This window comes from Salvelinus sp. IW2-2015, linkage group LG1 (genome assembly GCF_002910315.2).
Source record: "Salvelinus sp. IW2-2015 linkage group LG1, ASM291031v2, whole genome shotgun sequence".
Taxonomy (NCBI): Eukaryota; Metazoa; Chordata; class Actinopteri; order Salmoniformes; family Salmonidae; genus Salvelinus; species Salvelinus sp. IW2-2015.
In genome coordinates, this window is record NC_036838.1 from 13,947,378 (window position 1) to 13,964,421 (window position 17,044).

At 40.5% G+C, this 17,044-nt stretch overlaps 1 protein-coding gene across 1 annotated transcript; it reads right to left on the reverse strand.

Moving 5' to 3' along the window:
* Window positions 1-2,664: 2,664 nt before the first annotated feature.
* Window positions 2,665-14,973, reverse strand: cyc1 (cytochrome c-1). Its single transcript, XM_023983928.1, has 7 exons — window positions 14,860-14,973; window positions 10,364-10,554; window positions 9,997-10,123; window positions 8,225-8,382; window positions 7,007-7,167; window positions 4,053-4,153; window positions 2,665-3,147 (listed from the first exon to the last, which is right to left on the reverse strand). The coding sequence occupies exons 1-7, from the start codon at window positions 14,938-14,940 to the stop codon at window positions 3,043-3,045; spliced, it is 924 nt and encodes a 307-aa protein (XP_023839696.1). The 5' UTR covers window positions 14,941-14,973; the 3' UTR covers window positions 2,665-3,042.
* Between the last annotated feature and the right edge of the window lie 2,071 nt (window positions 14,974-17,044).

Sequence of the window (17,044 nt, forward strand, 5' to 3'; positions counted from 1 at the left end):
CATGCGTAAGGAACCAATCAGCGTTGACCGCATAAGGGTCAGTATATGAATTTACTTGACTACAATTTGGGAGTTTTGTATAAACTAGCAGAATTAAATGCGCGTCATGGTCAATCTGATGTCTGCATTGGCCATGCAGTATTTACAGCAGAAGGCAGGGCATTCATACTTCTTGCTCTTTGCAGAGCTGGAAATTGTCTAGGAAGTGAGTTAGTGTTTATACACAGGGCCGGTCCTTGCCGAGACCAACAAATGACACCCTGCAAAACTAGAATAGTTCCAGTAAGCAAAATTACGTCTAAAATACGAATTTTCCAGACTTTGAAGTTAGGTTCAATTTAGGTTCTGAATGAAAGGGGGAAAGTTTTTTTCCCGTATGTTTAAAATGTTTATTTTCCAGGACGTTGAAAAGGCATATTTTCCGGACGTTGAAAAATATGTGTTTTCCTGATGTTGAAATCCGGTTCATTTTCAGTTCTGAATGAAAGTTGAAAATAAGTAATTTATAGACGTTTATGTTTGGGCCAAATCAAGTCTGGTCCAGACCGGACAAAGTCTGAACCATACATAGATGTCTATGATTGGTTCAGATTTGGTGCGGACCGGACCAAAAATATGTCATTGGACTTTAAAATCAAGGCCTGTCTGGACTGCACCAAATTTGAACCGAACATGTTTTAGGCCTACCGTTTGTAAAACAGGCCATTGCATTGGCGTTATTAATCCCGATTCCTGTGACTAAATACATTTGGCTATTTAAACTCTGAATATCAGCTACCCAACTTTATCAAGAGTTATCGCGGGCCTATTTGCAATGTATTTACATAGCGGGAAATGCAGAAATATTTAATTTTTTGCTATGATCAGCTTGTCAAAAATGTAGATACAAACTTGAAACCACTGATCATGACAATAGGGTGAAACTCCTGGACATCATTTGTGATTGTCAATTCCATACTGTCCATTTTACTTTGACCTGTCCTGTTTTTAGGATATGTTGTTTGTTAACATGTCAGCGCATTGTTTATTTGATTGAGCGCCAATTAGGTTAGGCTATTTGATTGGAGAAACCTGCATGATGTAAAAAGTGTAGGTCCTCATTACGTTGTCATACACTTTATGTCCAGCCTGTAAGCTACAGAAAAAGCCACATTATTTCTACCATATACTATAACTGATACATGATTTATGTTCGTTTTTTGGGGGGACAGAACGTTGGTGGAGCGCTGGGAATGGACAAGCACAATATTTTGTGCCTTTGATAAAGTGGGCATTGCTTACCTAAAAAGTACATATGCTACTGGTTGAGAGAAATAGTTTTTGGGCAGAATTATGTGAGGTTTTATGTGGTTTTGGTCAATTTAGCTCAGAAAAGGCTGCCCTCACCAACCTGCCGCCTAATAATGAGCAGGCTGACGGTGTTTATACAGGACCTCCCGCCTCACCCACCACCAACCAATCATGTCAAAGCGAAGCTCTAAGTAGTCCTCCACAAAGTTACACAATTTGAGAGGCGCACAGCGGAGCTGTTTGGAGCTTGATTTGGCCTCTGAAGCTCCGCGATTGAGTCACATCCTCCAACCACATTTCGGATCAAGCATAAATTGGCTTTTAGAAAAATAGTTTTCAGTAGTAAACAGACGCTGCGGTTTAATTCTAACATTAGATTATTCAAATATGTAATACAAATATCAAAACTTGTTTTATTTTATAGCGCTATATAATGCTTCAGGGCAAATTTTGTTAGCATTTTGGCATGTTTTTCTAGATTCAGAACTTAAAACATTTATAAAGGAAACATTATCCCTTAGATCTAGCACAGCAAATACGTCAATAGTGTAAGCATACGTTGACAAATACCATCTTAATAGCCATCAGTGACGAAGTTAACAAATACTCAAAAGACATATTGCCTCAAAATAAAAGTTCAATACAAACATTTGTAAACTATGAAATGATTCATTTGAAAATCCCCAATAACAATTCTGATCTTTCAGCGAGCTGACGTTTAGAATACAATCGACAGAGTAGATGTTTTAGAGTTGACAAATTACATTTTTATCCATTCAAGGGGTACACAAAGTAACAATTTTGTTTTTCCTAAATTGCTTCGAATCTAAAAACCTTATTAAAATAAACATTTGAACCAAAATGCAGATCTTATCTCAGGCAGCTAGAGTTGACAGTATATGGTTGTGATCATGGTGATTTCAAAATTGTTAAAAATAAGCCATGCTCATTCATGATTAATTTAGGATTTTAGACAAACGTCAGAGGGCTATTGCAAGAAACTACATTAGATCATTTTTTTGCAGTTAATATTAATTGCCAGTTTTTAGAATTTAACAGAGTTTGAAATTAGGATATTTTGCTCTAGACAAGGGCAAATCTCGGCCTAGAGCCGACATGGAAATGAATATTTAAACAATTCCAAAAGCAAAACTTTCCCCTCATAAAATTCACCTAAAATGTAAAAATTAAGCTCAAATAATGCAACATTTTTCAACTATAAAAATAAAGTTTCCTTGCTGGACAAGGTTTATCCAGACTTTTAAGAATCACTAAAAATGAGTGCATAAATTAAATATGTAGAAAGTGTATGAACCACATCAAGACAAGAAATTTGTGGCGTAGGTGCATTGCAGAACATGGTCACAGGTAGCATCGAGTTATAACGGTTTATTCGGTACACCAGTGTTTATTCAATATTTACACAACAAAGTGTAGAGAACCCATGATGTGACAGATTCCCAACAGCACAAGGTTGCAGGACTTGAGTCCCATCAAATAACAGGTTAACCATTAGACAACAACCTGGACACGTTTCTTTCGATAATTTATTTTGTACAGTAAAACAGTATAGAGGTTGTGTTTACATCCTTTCCCGTTGGAGGAAATAACTCATTGAGAGGTTACCCAGAAAGTGAATTAGGGCAACCATATCATAAATACATGTTGTTGTTTTTTTAAAGGACAATCGCAAATCAGAGGGGTCAGAATTTTAGCCGAGAAGCAACATGGGCAGTCAGAATGCAGCCGTCTTTACTTTGGGGGTCTGTAAGCGATCTTCCTGCTCTTCAGCACCGACCACCTGTGCCTCTTCATGTAATAGACCAGGGGGATCAAGATGGCAGAGCCCATGAGCAGCTGGGGGAAGAAATTGTTTGAGTGAGATGGGGTCAATGTCAACTGTGATGAGAGTAATGTAGAAAGGGAGCAATTTGGAAGCAAGGGCCAAAAAGACCAATCCAAAACAGGGGATTTGACTTAGTGACTCCTTTCAAACTTCTTATTTTATGTTTTAAAACATGACAAGTAGTGGTTCCATACATATGAAATTGAATGTAATGAATATAATTATAAAAGACTTGAGGGATCCAAGCAATGCCCCACATAGACCTACCAATTTTTAAGACTACAAAGGTATTGTGTCAAACAATGGAAAGGAATGTCCTAAATCAGGGATGTATTCACTAGAAACCAACCAAAGAAAATCCAAAATAGAGGGACTACCTGCATTTGTACCCCCCCCCCCCCACATTTTTTTTTCTCCATTGTTAAACATGTTCTATTGAAAAACAGTCCGTGGGGCGACGCACAATTGGCCTAGCGTCGTCCGGGTTAGGGAGGGTTTGGCCGGTAGGGATATCCTTGTCTCATCGCGCACCACCGACGCCTGTGGCGGGCCGGGCACAGTGCGCGCTAACCAAGGGAGCCAGGTGCACGGTGTTGGTGCGACACATTGGTGCGGCTGGCTTCCGGGTTGGAGGCGCGCTGTGTTAAGAAGCAGTGCGGCTTGGTTGGGTTGTGTTTCAGAGGACGCATGGCTTTCGACCTTCGTCTTTCCCGAGCCCGTACGGGAGTTGTAGTGATGAGACAAGATAGTAATTACTAACAATTGGATACCACGAAATTGGGGAGAATTTATATATATATATATATAAAAAAAAAAAAAACAGTTTGCACTATTGAATACACCCTAGGTTGCAAATACATTTCTGATTACAACTATTTCCATTACGGCAGTGGCTAGCGCCTCCCTGCCAGCTTACCTTCAGGCCCATGCGTTTGCGCTGGTCGTGCTCAGGCTCGGCCGCCCACCGGAGGAAGGTGCACACGTCCTTGGCCACCTGGCTCATGGTGGCTGGGGTTCCTGTCAACACATGAAAATGGAAGGTTTTACTTGCAATGACTGTGATGTGATCGTCTTCTCTACTTTAGTTGAACGCACTGACTAAGTTGCTCTGGATAAGAGCGTCTGCTTAATGACAAAAATGCAAGATGTAGACTACACTGAACAAAAATATAAATGCAACATGTGTTTCATGAGCCGAAATAAAAGATCCAAGAATTGTTCCATACGCACTAGAGGTCGACCGATTAATCGGAATGGCCGATTAATTAGGGACAATTTCAAGTTTTTATAACAATCAGTAATCAGCATTTTTGGACACCGATTATGGCTGATTACATTGCACTCCACGATGAGACTGCGTGGCAGGCTGACTACCTGTTATGCGAGTGCAGCAAGGAGCCAAGGTAAGGTGCTAGCTAGCATTAAACGTATCTTATAAAAAACAATCTTAACATAATCACTAGTTAACTACACATGGTTGATGATATTACTAGTTTATCTAGCTTGTCCTGCGTTGCATATAATCGATGCGGTGCCTGTTAATTTATCATTGAATCACAGCCTACTTCACCAAACGTGTGATTTAACAAGCGCATTCGCGAAAAAAGCACTGTCGTTGCACCAATGTGTACCTAACCATAAACATCAACGCCTTTCTTAAAATCAATACACAAGTATATATTTTTAAACCTGCATATTTAGTTAATATTGCCTGCGAACATAAATTTCTTTTAACTAGGGAAATTGTGTCACTTCTCTTGCGTTCTGTGCAACAGTCAGGGTATATACAGCAGTTTGGGCCGCATGGCGTGTTGCGAACTGTTTGAAGACATTTCTTCCTAACAAAGACAGCCAACTTCTCCAAATGAGGGACGATTTAACAAAAGTGCATTTGCAAAAAAAGTACAATCGTTGCACGAATGTACCTAACCATACACATCAATGCTTTTCTTAAAATCAATACAAAAGTCTATTTTTTTAAACCTGCATATTTAGTTAAAAGAAATTCATGTTATCAGGCAATATTAACTAGGGAAATTGTGTCACTTCTCTTGCGTTCATTGCATGCAGAGTCAGGGTATATGCAACAGTTTGGGCCGCCTGGCTCGTTGCGAACTAATTTGCCAGAATTTTACATAATTATGACATAACATTGAAGGTTGTGCAATGTAACAGCAAAATTTAGACTTATGGATGCCACCAGTTAGATAAAATACGGAACGGTTCCGTATTTCACTGAAAGAATAAACGTTTTGTTTTCGAAATTATAGTTTCCGGATTTGACCATATTAATGACCTAAGGCTCGTATTTCAGTGTGTTATTATATTATAATTAAGTCTATGATTTGATAGAGCAGTCTGACGGGGCGGTGGTAGGCAGCAGCAGTGTTCATTGTTCATTCAGTATTGTTGTAATTGTCATTATTACAAATAATCGGTATCTGTGTTGAAAAATCATAATCGGTCGACCTCTAATACGCACAAAAAGGTATCAAATTCTGCACACAAATTTGTTTACATCCCAGTTAGTGAGCATTTCTCCTTTGCCAATCCATCCACCTGACAGAAGTGGCATATTATGAAGCTGATTAAACAGTATGATCATTGCACCTTGTGCTGGGGATAATAAAAGGCCACTAAAAATGTGCAGGTTTGTCACAACACAATGCCAGTTGTCTCAAGTTGAGGGAGCGTACAATTGGCATGCTGACTGATGGAATGTCCACCAGAGCTGTTGCCAGAGAATGTAATGTTAATTTCTCTACCATATGCTTGCCTCCAACGTCGTTTTAGAGAATTTGGTAGTACGTCCAACTGGCTTCACAACCGCAGACCACATGTATGGCGTTGTGTGGGCGAGTGGTTTGCTGATGTCAAAGTTGTGAACAGAGTGGCCTTGGCGGTGGGGTTATAGTAGCGGCAGGCATAAGCTACAGACAATGAACACAATTGCATTTTATTGATGGCAATTTGAATGCACAGAGATATCGTGTCAAGATCCTGAGGCCCATTGTTGTGCCATTCATCTACCTCAATCACCTAATTTTTCAGCATGATAATGCACGGCCCCATGTCGCAAGGACTTGTACACAATTCCTGGAAGCTAAAATGTCCCAGTTCTTCAATGGCCTGCATACTCACCAGACATGTCACCCATTGACCATGTTTGGGATACTCTGGTGTACGACAGCGTGTTCCAGTTCCCGCCAATATCCAGAAATTTCGCACAGCCATTGAAGAGTGGGACAACATTCCACAGGCCACAATCATCAGCCTGATAAACTCTATGCGAATAAGATGTCACGCTGCATGAGGCAAATGGTGGACAACCCAGATACTAAACCATGCCCCTACTTTAAAAAAAATGCCATCTTTTACCAATAGATGGATATCTGTATTTCCAATCATTTGAAATCCATAGATTAGGGCCTAATGAATTTATTTAAATTGACTGATTTCCTTATATGAAGTGTAAATCAGTAAAATCTTTGAATTTGCATTTATTTTTGTTCAGTATATATCCAATATCGAATCATTTTATTTAACTAGGCAAGTAAGTTCAGAACAAATTCTTATTTACAATGTCGGCCTAACCTGGACGACACTGGGCCAATTGTGCGCTGCCCTATAGGATTCCCAATCACGGTCGGTTGTGATACAGCCTGGAATCGAACTAGTGCCTTAGACCGCTGCGCCACTCTGGAGCCCTTAGTCTATTAATCTATAACCAGAACCTAGATATTTAGTCTGGCATGTCAAGGGTCAAAATGGAGTCGTGCGAGCGATGCAAAAAAAAGAAGCACTTTCTGAATTGATTTATCATTATATTACTTCAAGTTAGTGATCCCTAGCAGAGGGAATCCTACTGACCGTCCTCAAACTCCAGGACTTCATTGTAGATGGGGGGAGCCATGCCGATGGCCTGGCCAGGGAAGTAGGGGTTGTAGTAGAGGCCCTCTCTCACCTCCACTCCAGCAGGGGGCTCACAGTAGCCTGTCAGCAGGGAGAACACATAGTCTTCACCTCCATGTCTGGAACAATGGAGAAAAACAACTTAGGACATAGCACTTGCAAGCTAAGGTATAATATCATGGTAATAGCAGTGGAGTGTCTTGTTGTGGATTTACAAAAGTATTATCCTGCTTTATAGACACTTAAAAACATTTTTGGTGAAGAAAAGGTTACAATATATTCTACCTTGAATCTAACGTTTCGTTTACTGTCGATATTCCCAAATCACCAGATACTCTGGAGCACGGGTCTCCAACAGGTCAATCGTAAGCTACCGGTAACTCGCAGCCCACCTATGAGTAGCTCGCCAAACAATTCTGAAAATACATACATTTTCCACTGCAAACTGTCATAAACAAATCGTACAAGTATCAGACACCGCAAGCTCCCATCTAATCAATGTACCATTGACATTATCCCAACGCTGGTTAGCCACTATTGGCTTAAAAAGCCAAACCTAACACTATCTGACAATTAATTTCCAGCAATATTGCCCGCCTGTGTGGTGAGTACATTTGTCTATCACTCCGTGTGTAGCGAGTTGATGTGATAACCATCTTGTAGGTTGACAGATACTTTACCAAAAACCTTATCAATTCAAATGTTAACTGCAACGTAGGCTTACCAGGCAGAAGTATATCATTTGTATCTATTATTTATAAACTTTGCCATGAAATGAGCAGCAGCAGTGCGGAACCACCACTAGACCGCCACATTCCTCACGCACTAGATGCGCAATTTAAGGGGAATTAGTCAAATCAAAATCTTTTTTTTCTTTTTTAGGAATGGAAGAAAACAAGTCTTCTGATGTGATTTAAGCATTGACATGTACTCAGAACATCCAATGTTGTTTCTCTATGAACAATTGTAATATTGAGTGAAAAACAGAACATATTCTGATTATTATTTTACCAGGCATATTGACAGAAAACAGTGTCAAAGAGAAAGTAGTGCACTAAGGACCCAGGGAAGGAGAGAAGAACGTGCCTATTAGAAAGCTACCAAAAAAAATAGTAGCTTGTGCTCTCCTGCTAGAAAAGGTTGGAGAACGTTGCTCTGGAGTGAGCAGCACAGTACCTGGCATTGACAATGTAGCTGAGATCTGGGGGCAAGGCTCCCCCGTTTGCCACACGGGCAGCTTCTGGGTTTGGGTATGGCTTGGGGAAGTAGTCTGAGAGCTTTCCTGGACGGGTGAACATCTCTCCTGACTCGTCAGGGCCATCCACCACCTCAATCTGAGCAGAGAACAGACAGTAGTCAGTGACATGGAGAAAGACCAAGATGTCCCTAGAAACTGATAGGTCAGCTTTTAATTTTTCACTCATAATGGTTAAAGTTAGGATTTGGAAAAGCTGATCCTAAAACGTTGCCCAAGGACACGTTCTAGCCAGTGACTGACAGTCATCTATAAGGCCATGACCTTGTTTAACTTCTTATGGCTGCAGGGGCAGTATTGAGTAGCTTGGATGAAAGGTGCACAGAGGTGCCCAGAGTAAACGGCCTGCTCCTCAGTCATAGTTGCTAATATATGCATATTATTATTAGTATTGGATAGAAAACACTCTGAATTTCTAAAACTGTTTGAATTATGTCTGTGAGTATAACAGAACTCATATGGCAGGCAAAAACCTGGGAAGAAACCTGAGGTTGGTCGATTTTCAACTCAAAGCCTATTGAAAACACAGTAGGATATGGATCTGTTTGCACTTCCTACGGCTTCCACTAGATGTCAACAGTCTGTAGAACCTTGAATGAAGCTTCTACTGTGATGTGGGGCTGAATGAGAGGGGAATTAGTCAGTGGTCTGGCAGAGAGCCAGGTCCTGGTCACGTTCCATTACTTCTATAGACACAAAGGAATTCTCTGGTTGGAACGTTGAATATTTATGTTGACAACACCCTAAAGATTGATTCTATACTTAGTTTGACAAGTTTATTCGACCTGTAATATAACTTTTTGGAGTTTTCGTCCGACATTCGGCTGGACCTGCACGAGCGTTTGATATGTGTACTAAACGCGCTAACAAAAGTAGCTACTTGGACATAAATGATGGACATTACCGAACAAAACAAACATTTCTTGTGGAAGAGGGAGTCCTGGGAGTGCATTCCGACGAAGATCAGCAAAGGTAAGTGAAGATTTATAATGCTTTTTATGAGTTTTGTTGACTGCACAATTTGGCGGGTAACTGTATGGCTTCCTTTTGTGGCTGAACGCTGTTCTCAGATGATTGAATATTGTGCTTTTGCCGTAAAGATTTTTGAAATCTGACACAGCAGTTGCATTAAGAACAAGTGTATCTTTAATTCTATGTAAAACATGTATCTTTCATCAAAGTTTATGATGAGTATTTCTGTTATTTGAAGTGGCTCTCTGCAATTTCTCCGGATATTCTGGAGGCATTTCTGAACATGGCGAGGTTTTTGGATATAAATATGAACTTAATCGAACAAAACATATATGTATTGTGTAACATGAAGTCCTATGAGTGTCATCTGATGAAGATCATCAAAGGTTAGTGATTCATTTTATCTCTATTTCTGCTTTTTGTGACTCCTGTCTTTGGGTGAAAAAATAGCTGTTTTTCTGTGATTTTACGGTGACCTAACATAATCGTTTGTGGTGCTTTCGCTGTAAAGCCTATTTGAAATCGGACACTTTGGTGGGATTAACAACATGATTACCTTTAAAATGGTATAAGATACATGTATGTTTGAACAATATTAATTATGAGATTTCTGTTTGAATTTGGCGCCCTGCACTTTCACTGGCTGTTGTCATATCATCCCGTTAACGGGATTGCAGCCATAAGAAGTTAATTAATCTAATGGCCAAGGACAAACCCTTACCTCCTCAGCCAAAACCTTCACTTCGGCCTCTGTGTGCGACACGCCGACCAAGTTACGGAAGGCCAGGTACTCCATGCTGTGACACGCTGAACACACTTGCTTGTACACCTGATATCCACGGCGAATGCTGCAATATAAAGAAAAACAGACATTACATCCAGTCCTCCTTTTCAGGTAAATATGATCTAGCATGTAATAAGATTCCTTGAGAAAAATTATATTTCCTTAAAATTCTAAATGTCTCAAATCAAATTTCCTATTGCTAGCACTGGAAAAAGCCTTGGTGATATCATATGATGTAACATGCAATTACACAAGATATGTTAAAGTAATTGTATGGCCTTCATGGTTAGGAGTTAGCTAATACCTGGCGTGGTCGAGGGCTGACAGCATGCCGCTGTGGGTCCAGGGGTAGTTGGGGGGATGAAGCTCCAGGTCTGAAGCCTTAACCGACTGCTGCAGCATCAGAGCCAGTCCGGCCCCTCCAGTTGTCAACACACCCAATGTTGTCAGGGCCACCTTCTTTGACCTGGGTAGACTGGCAAACGACATGTTGGCCTGTTGAGGAAGAGAGTTGACATAGAATGAATGTAGCTAACAAACTGAATGTAGATAACAAACTGACATTTGTTATCCATTTGCTCATTTGAGGTATTCGTCGCCATACCTTTTGCCTTAGCCAAAATAACCATAATATTGTGGTCAATCTTTGTTGGTTCATGAGATCACTGAATATGCGTCCCATGTCAAGGCAAAGGCATACAACTAAGCACTTATGAAACTGCCCTTTATCCATCCTTGGTTTCACAACAGATACCAAAGGAGTCAGCCTTCTAGCATCACAAGAGGACTGGGGTAGGCAAACAGCAACATAGATAGCATAGCTAGTGATTAATGAAGTTGCATGAAGTCAGTAGGATATCAATTTGCTATACTGGCTGGCATCAAATACCTTTCACAAGTATAATGATAACCACACATGAAACACCGAGAAACAAGCTCACGTAGTTAGGAGGACGTTTCCCAGTTTGCAGCCTCATAAAATACTGACTAATGTTAGCAAGTCTCGAATCAATTGTTTTCAAACTGGCTATCTAGCTACCGAACAACGTTAGCTATGGAAAATTCAAACTACCTCTGCTCTGGCTCAGTTAAAATCTCATAATGCTGGCTACCTGGGTCTTCCTTTCTAGCTTGCTAGGTAACTAATACTATAGTGTAGGGATGTAACAATTCACATCGGTCCCTGATTCAAATGTATTAGATACAAGTGCATCAGTCAGCAGACCCCAAACCGATCCAAACGTAGCATGCATTGGTCAGAAAAATCAATTTAAACGTTACAAATCGCCAGTTCACACAAAAAAGTTTGCTCATATTATAGTCTTTCTACCTTACGAAAATACCTCATTTTGTGACAACCGATGCTTTCTCTCCTTCAGTGTCGAACTGCATGTAACTGTGTTGAGTCATTGATCTAAAAGTCATTTTGGATGCCGATCAACCACAGGCAACATCAGTAGCCTGGTCAAACTGCGCACTGACCAACGCGAGGTAGACGGCCTGTTCCTGATCTTGTACATCTACGTGGCACCTTCAGCATTCAAACCCCAAAAAGGCTTGTGTGATATTAAGCTTTAGTTGAGTAACAACCGATGTACTGTTGACTAACCCCATTTCGTACAAATTTGCGCAACCGCTGCATTCAAACGAGGCTGCAATAAAAACGAATGGGACTGTAGCGACTGTGTTAGCATCAAAATCTGCGGTGTGAACTACGTTTATATTCAAGCATTGATTAACATGGTAATGGCCCGATAATATTGGAAAAAAACTGACCCTTCGGCAGACTTTTCTTAGCGGATGTACAATCATTGCGAATTGAATTATGGGGCGTTTCAAGCCCCGAAGTGAGCATAATTGTACACTCGCAAACTCGATCAAAAACGAGGGCTGAGGGGCTTACGTTGCAAACTTCTCGTTTGGCTAATCGTTTGGACCGACGTCCAAGATGGTGACGGGGATTCCCCCAAGGGCATAAAGCGAGGGTAAGTGGACGAGGGTGTCTTGAGTTTGAAACGCAGCACTAGTCAATTGTACTGAATGCATTCATTTTTTGCTTCATCACTGCAAGCCATCATGACTCTCAAAAGCCGCCGTTTACTTCTCAAAATCAAATCTAATTTTATTGGTCACATACACATGGTTAGCAGATGTTATTGCCAGTGTAGCGAAATGCTTGTGCTTCTAGTTCCGACAATGCAGTAATAACCAACAGTAATCTAACCTAACAATTCCACGCTACTACCTTACACACACACACAAGTGTGAAGGGATAAAGAATATGTACATAAAGATATATGGATGAGTGGTGGTACAGAACGGCATGGCAGATGCAGTAGATGGTATAGAGTACGGTATATACATATGATATGAGTACTGTAGGGTATGTAAACATAAAGTGGCATAGTTTAAAGTGGCTAGTGGTACATGTATTGCATAAAGATGGCAAGATGCAGTAGATGATATAGAGTACAGTATATACATATGAGATGGGTAATGTAGGGTATGGAAACATTGTATTATGAAGGTCTTGTCATTGATTTTGCTGAAAAGAAGAAATTCAGCTTTACAATGGTATTCATATTAGTTAACCTGAAAGTATTATGTTTTTTGGGATGTTAAAATAAGTAAATTTGTACATACAGCGCAGTGTACAAAAGAGCGTTAGCTAATTATAATTTGCTATGTTATTTTCATCATGCCCTGTTAAATTGTGTTTTACCGGAATAAAAGTAAGCTAGTGCTACCGGAAACAAATCTGGCTATGCATGCAGCACAGAGCATACAATAGATTTGATTTATGATTGTTCAGGTTCACCATCAGTAATAGTTTTGGTAGTTTTGCTTTAAACAATCAGGTATTTCATAAATCAACAAACTTTAGCATTTTAGCAATTTTTAGGTTAGCTTGTTAGCTAACCTTCAAGTTAATCCTTACCTAACTCCTAAACTTAACCCCTAGCCCAGCTAACTGTTAGCCACCTAGCTAGAATTCATAGTAATTTTAATTTGTAACTATATCAATGAAATGGGTGATGGACACAAATAAATTCATACCCGTGCTTGACCTGGACTGAAATAGTACTGTTTATATTTAGGTGCAGGACCTCCACAATGCTTTTGAGCTAATATTCAATAAGAGGAACAGGAGATCAAGCTGTAGAACGTGTGGGCCGGTGTTGTGCCGAACCCCCCCCCCCCCCCCCCTTTCGCGTTAACGCTACGCACTCAATTCTTCCTTGCTGCGACTTGCTTGCTAGTTGAGATTTCTGATTACGTTTTGCTGCGTTTCATTTTACATGTCAGTTTGATCGCACGGGAGGCACTAGTAATGTCTGCAATTTTCAGTTTGGCTATTTGTTCATGTGTATTAGTCCATAAATAAATCACCCCTAAAAAAATAAAATGAAACACAGCCTAATGTGATCAGAAATCTCAACTAGCAAGCAAGTCGAAGCAATAAAGAATTGAGTGCGTGCGCGTTCACGCGAAGGGGGGGGTTTCTGGCAGGGGGGAACTTTTCAGCACAACACCGGTAACGTAAACTCACCCCATTCCGTACAAATGTGCGCAACCGCAACATTCAAACGAGGCTACAAAGAACACTAATGGGACTGTAGTGACTGTGTTGACTTGTGTGAAATCTGGGGTGTGAACTACGTTTCTATTCAAGCGTAGATCAACATGGTAATGGCTCTATAGTATTGGAGAAAAGTTGAAAAAACTGACCCGCCGTTACATCGTGACGTATCATGCCATAACATACAGCACGCATAAAGCAACTATTTCTGTCTTACAATCTCTCTCCACCAGGTGTAGCACTTCTCTCTACCATTTAAAAACAAGAAATGGACAATGACAGGGGTAAGGGGGATACCTAGTCATTTTTTGCTTCATCACTGCAAGCAGTCATGACTCTCAAAAGCCACTGTTTACTTCTGAAGATCACTTTAGCACCGCCCTAAAAACCCGATTCAAATTCGACACAAACCTTCAAATAGGTATGTAATGACACATTATATAAACTCCTTAGTGTTTTATTTACATTTTAGAGGCGATAAGGTGATAAGTTGGTCAGTTTGAGAGAAAAAAAGCCATTTCCCCACACGACATCTCTCCTTCTCACTATCACGCATTAGTTTCGCTCACCCACCCACCATTTAAAAAAAAAAGAGCAGACGGAGCTCATTTCCTTCTTGAATCATGCAGAAACGGGCAGCGTGGAGGTCTCGTCAATGATTTTGTTAGAAAGGGGAGAAATTGTGCTTTACAATGGTATTGACATTACAGTTGATCTGGAAGTATTACATTTTTTGGGCGCTAAAATAAGGTCAATTGTACGGACCAAGGCGATGTACAAGAGTGAGTTAGTTTACGTTACTCAGCTCAGGTGAGCTCCCGTCCAAGTCAAGTACTGATACACACCATACTAAATGGATGTCCCGGATTTATGTACAGAGTAATACGAAATGTTATGAGACCAGGTTGGTGATACCGGCATCGGCACACTGCTTTGATTAAAGTAAACTGCTTTTCGATTTCAACACATGCTCCGGTATCAAACGTAACATCACTATTATCAACCATCCATCACGTCAAATATAGCAACGTTCGTTCGTACACTGAGTTGCACTTTAACATGTAGCTATCTACCTCACACTGGGTAACGTAATCATTGCCCGAGTGACCTTGTCTGTGTAAGCTAGCTACCCGGCTAGCTGTCAGGGTGGCTTTGAAAGTTTAAAAAAAAAAATTTAAGAAACGAACAAACTCCAAAACAGCATAAACATGTTAGCATACCCGAGGAGCCTTGATCATTTTTGGCGTGCATAGGAAGGCTCGTCCAGTCCCCGATAGCACGACCACTCGTAGTGCCGCCATCTTTTTGTCGTCTGATCCCTCGAAAGACAGCAGAACGCGGCTGAATCCACTGCCCCTCCCCTTCCCTACAGAAAATTACACAAGATGTGTTTATACAACCTTGCCTTGCTTTAAGTGTTTGACAGCCGATTTTGTGTCATGTGTATCGACAATGTCTACATAATCATGTTTTATTGTTCGAACGAATGAAATATAGCGAATATCAGACGTTATTTGAAGTTAATTCATAAAAAGTTGTGAAGGCCATAATAAAAACGGCGACACCTATTGGTCGGGGGACTTTAAGATGACAAAACTGTGTTTAACTGTTTAATTCTTCTTGAAATTATTGAATAGTCTTATTTGGTCATACAGACAGAAGTTGCAAGAGATGGCAGCATTGGTTTGTAAGCTTGTAGATAGCAGTGTAGTGTGTTCGTGCAGCAGCTGTCCTCCAATAACCCTCTGCCCTGGAGAGTGCAGGGCCTACTTTCCCCTCCCAAAAAATCTAACATGCAGCCCATGACTGTCATATTTGTAAATAAAAGGTACACTGGTATAATCATATGAAAATATTTGTTTTTGCATGTTTCAAGCATGCTGTAGGTAACATATTGGGTCGACCTGAATAGTGAGATAGACCAGTAGATGGAGTCAAAGCCCCATAAAATCAGCTGTCTGGTAAAATTTTGTCAACAGTGTGCAAAATGGCAATGATTTGTCATTCTGCTTTACAAGAGCTGTAATGTCCTTCCAGCAGTAGCGGCCCTGGGTAAAAACACTGGGGAAGCCAAGCCCCCCCCCATATTACAACCTACACTGTGTGTGTTGTCATAATTGCGTTGTTTGCTGTTAATTCATATGCCTTGTGAATGTGATCTAAAGGCTGAGACAATAAGAAGATAGTGGCAGAATAAATTCAACCACACCTTTGTTTTATCACAAAACCAGATAGCAACCTCTGTCCGGTGATGTCCTTGACACATATTGCATATCACAGACAGTTACATGACCTACAGCATGGTTAAGCAAGTGAATGTTTCCGACATTTTCGGACAACTACATAACTATTGATTTATAACCATAGAGCGTTACCGCAAGTCGCAAAGAAAACAGGAGCTGCCTCCACTAATCCAGCACCATTTCAACTTCAACATTTCAACATCATCAAATCACCTCTGCTTAGTCTAACACAGTGACAACTAAAAGATACCAACATTTTTTTTGTCCAATCAACATAAGCTAAATATGATGTGGCTGTCCATGGTTCTGATTTCTGTTTGAACGCATGTACACGCGCACTTTTATTTTTTGTTGTCCTAGGCTACCTGGCTAAAATGCTTCCTCGCTAGCCTAACTTCCATTCATGGACAACATTAGCTAGTTAATATTAGCCTTCTACATCTAGCCTCTGTACATATTGAATTTCTATCCTCTCAGGCCAGTGTATGAATTAATGGTTGAATCGCTGTTATAATCATTGGCCAATACGGAGAATTAAGACAAACCACAAGTCCAAATCCCTATCTCCATCCACGGCTAATTTAGGAAAGGGACAATTTTTGCTAGCTAGCTAGCCACCGGAGAACAACCACACAACGAGATGCAACAATTCAAGTTGTTTCTGTGAAGGACGTGTGCTCTTAAAGAGATTTGATAGGAGAGATGCCAAATCCAAGTTGGCTTCTCTTGACACTTATTCTTTTCCGCCACCATTCACAGTTGAGCTCGCTCAGTTTAGCTCAATGCTGATTGGCTAAACTTTTTATACTTTTTTTGTCAAGGGAGGCCAAATGCTCGCTGGCTTCCCTTGCATTTAATGCTACTGGCGGCAACAATGTCATACTCGTTTGGACCAGACCGTATCAGATAGATGTTCTACACATAGAGACACAGAGGGGCGCTGTTTCAGTCGTTTGGATGTGTTCTCCTCTGAGATACATTCAGCCTCTTGCGAATTGAATGAAAATTATGAAACCCAGAGAGAAGCCTTGCTTCCATTGAATACACACCACTGCCTTCCATGAAGGGTATTTTTACATTTTGAGTAATTTAGCAGACACTGGTGCTGAGCGATTAACCAACATTTTGTTTAGTTTTTTCGGTTAAATTACTTTAATTGTAT

Bases quoted from the DNA above. Each gene is read 5' to 3' on its own strand.
- cyc1 (XM_023983928.1), bottom strand. From the start codon at position 14,940: ATGGCGGCACTACGAGTGGTCGTGCTATCGGGGACTGGACGAGCCTTC. The intron at 8,383-9,996 runs GTAAGGGTTTGT...TTCTCTGCTCAG, and splicing joins TGAAGGTTTTGGCTGAGGAG to ATTGAGGTGGTGGATGGCCC. The intron at 7,168-8,224 runs GTACTGTGCTGC...CCATTGTTCCAG, and splicing joins AGCTACATTGTCAATGCCAG to ACATGGAGGTGAAGACTATG.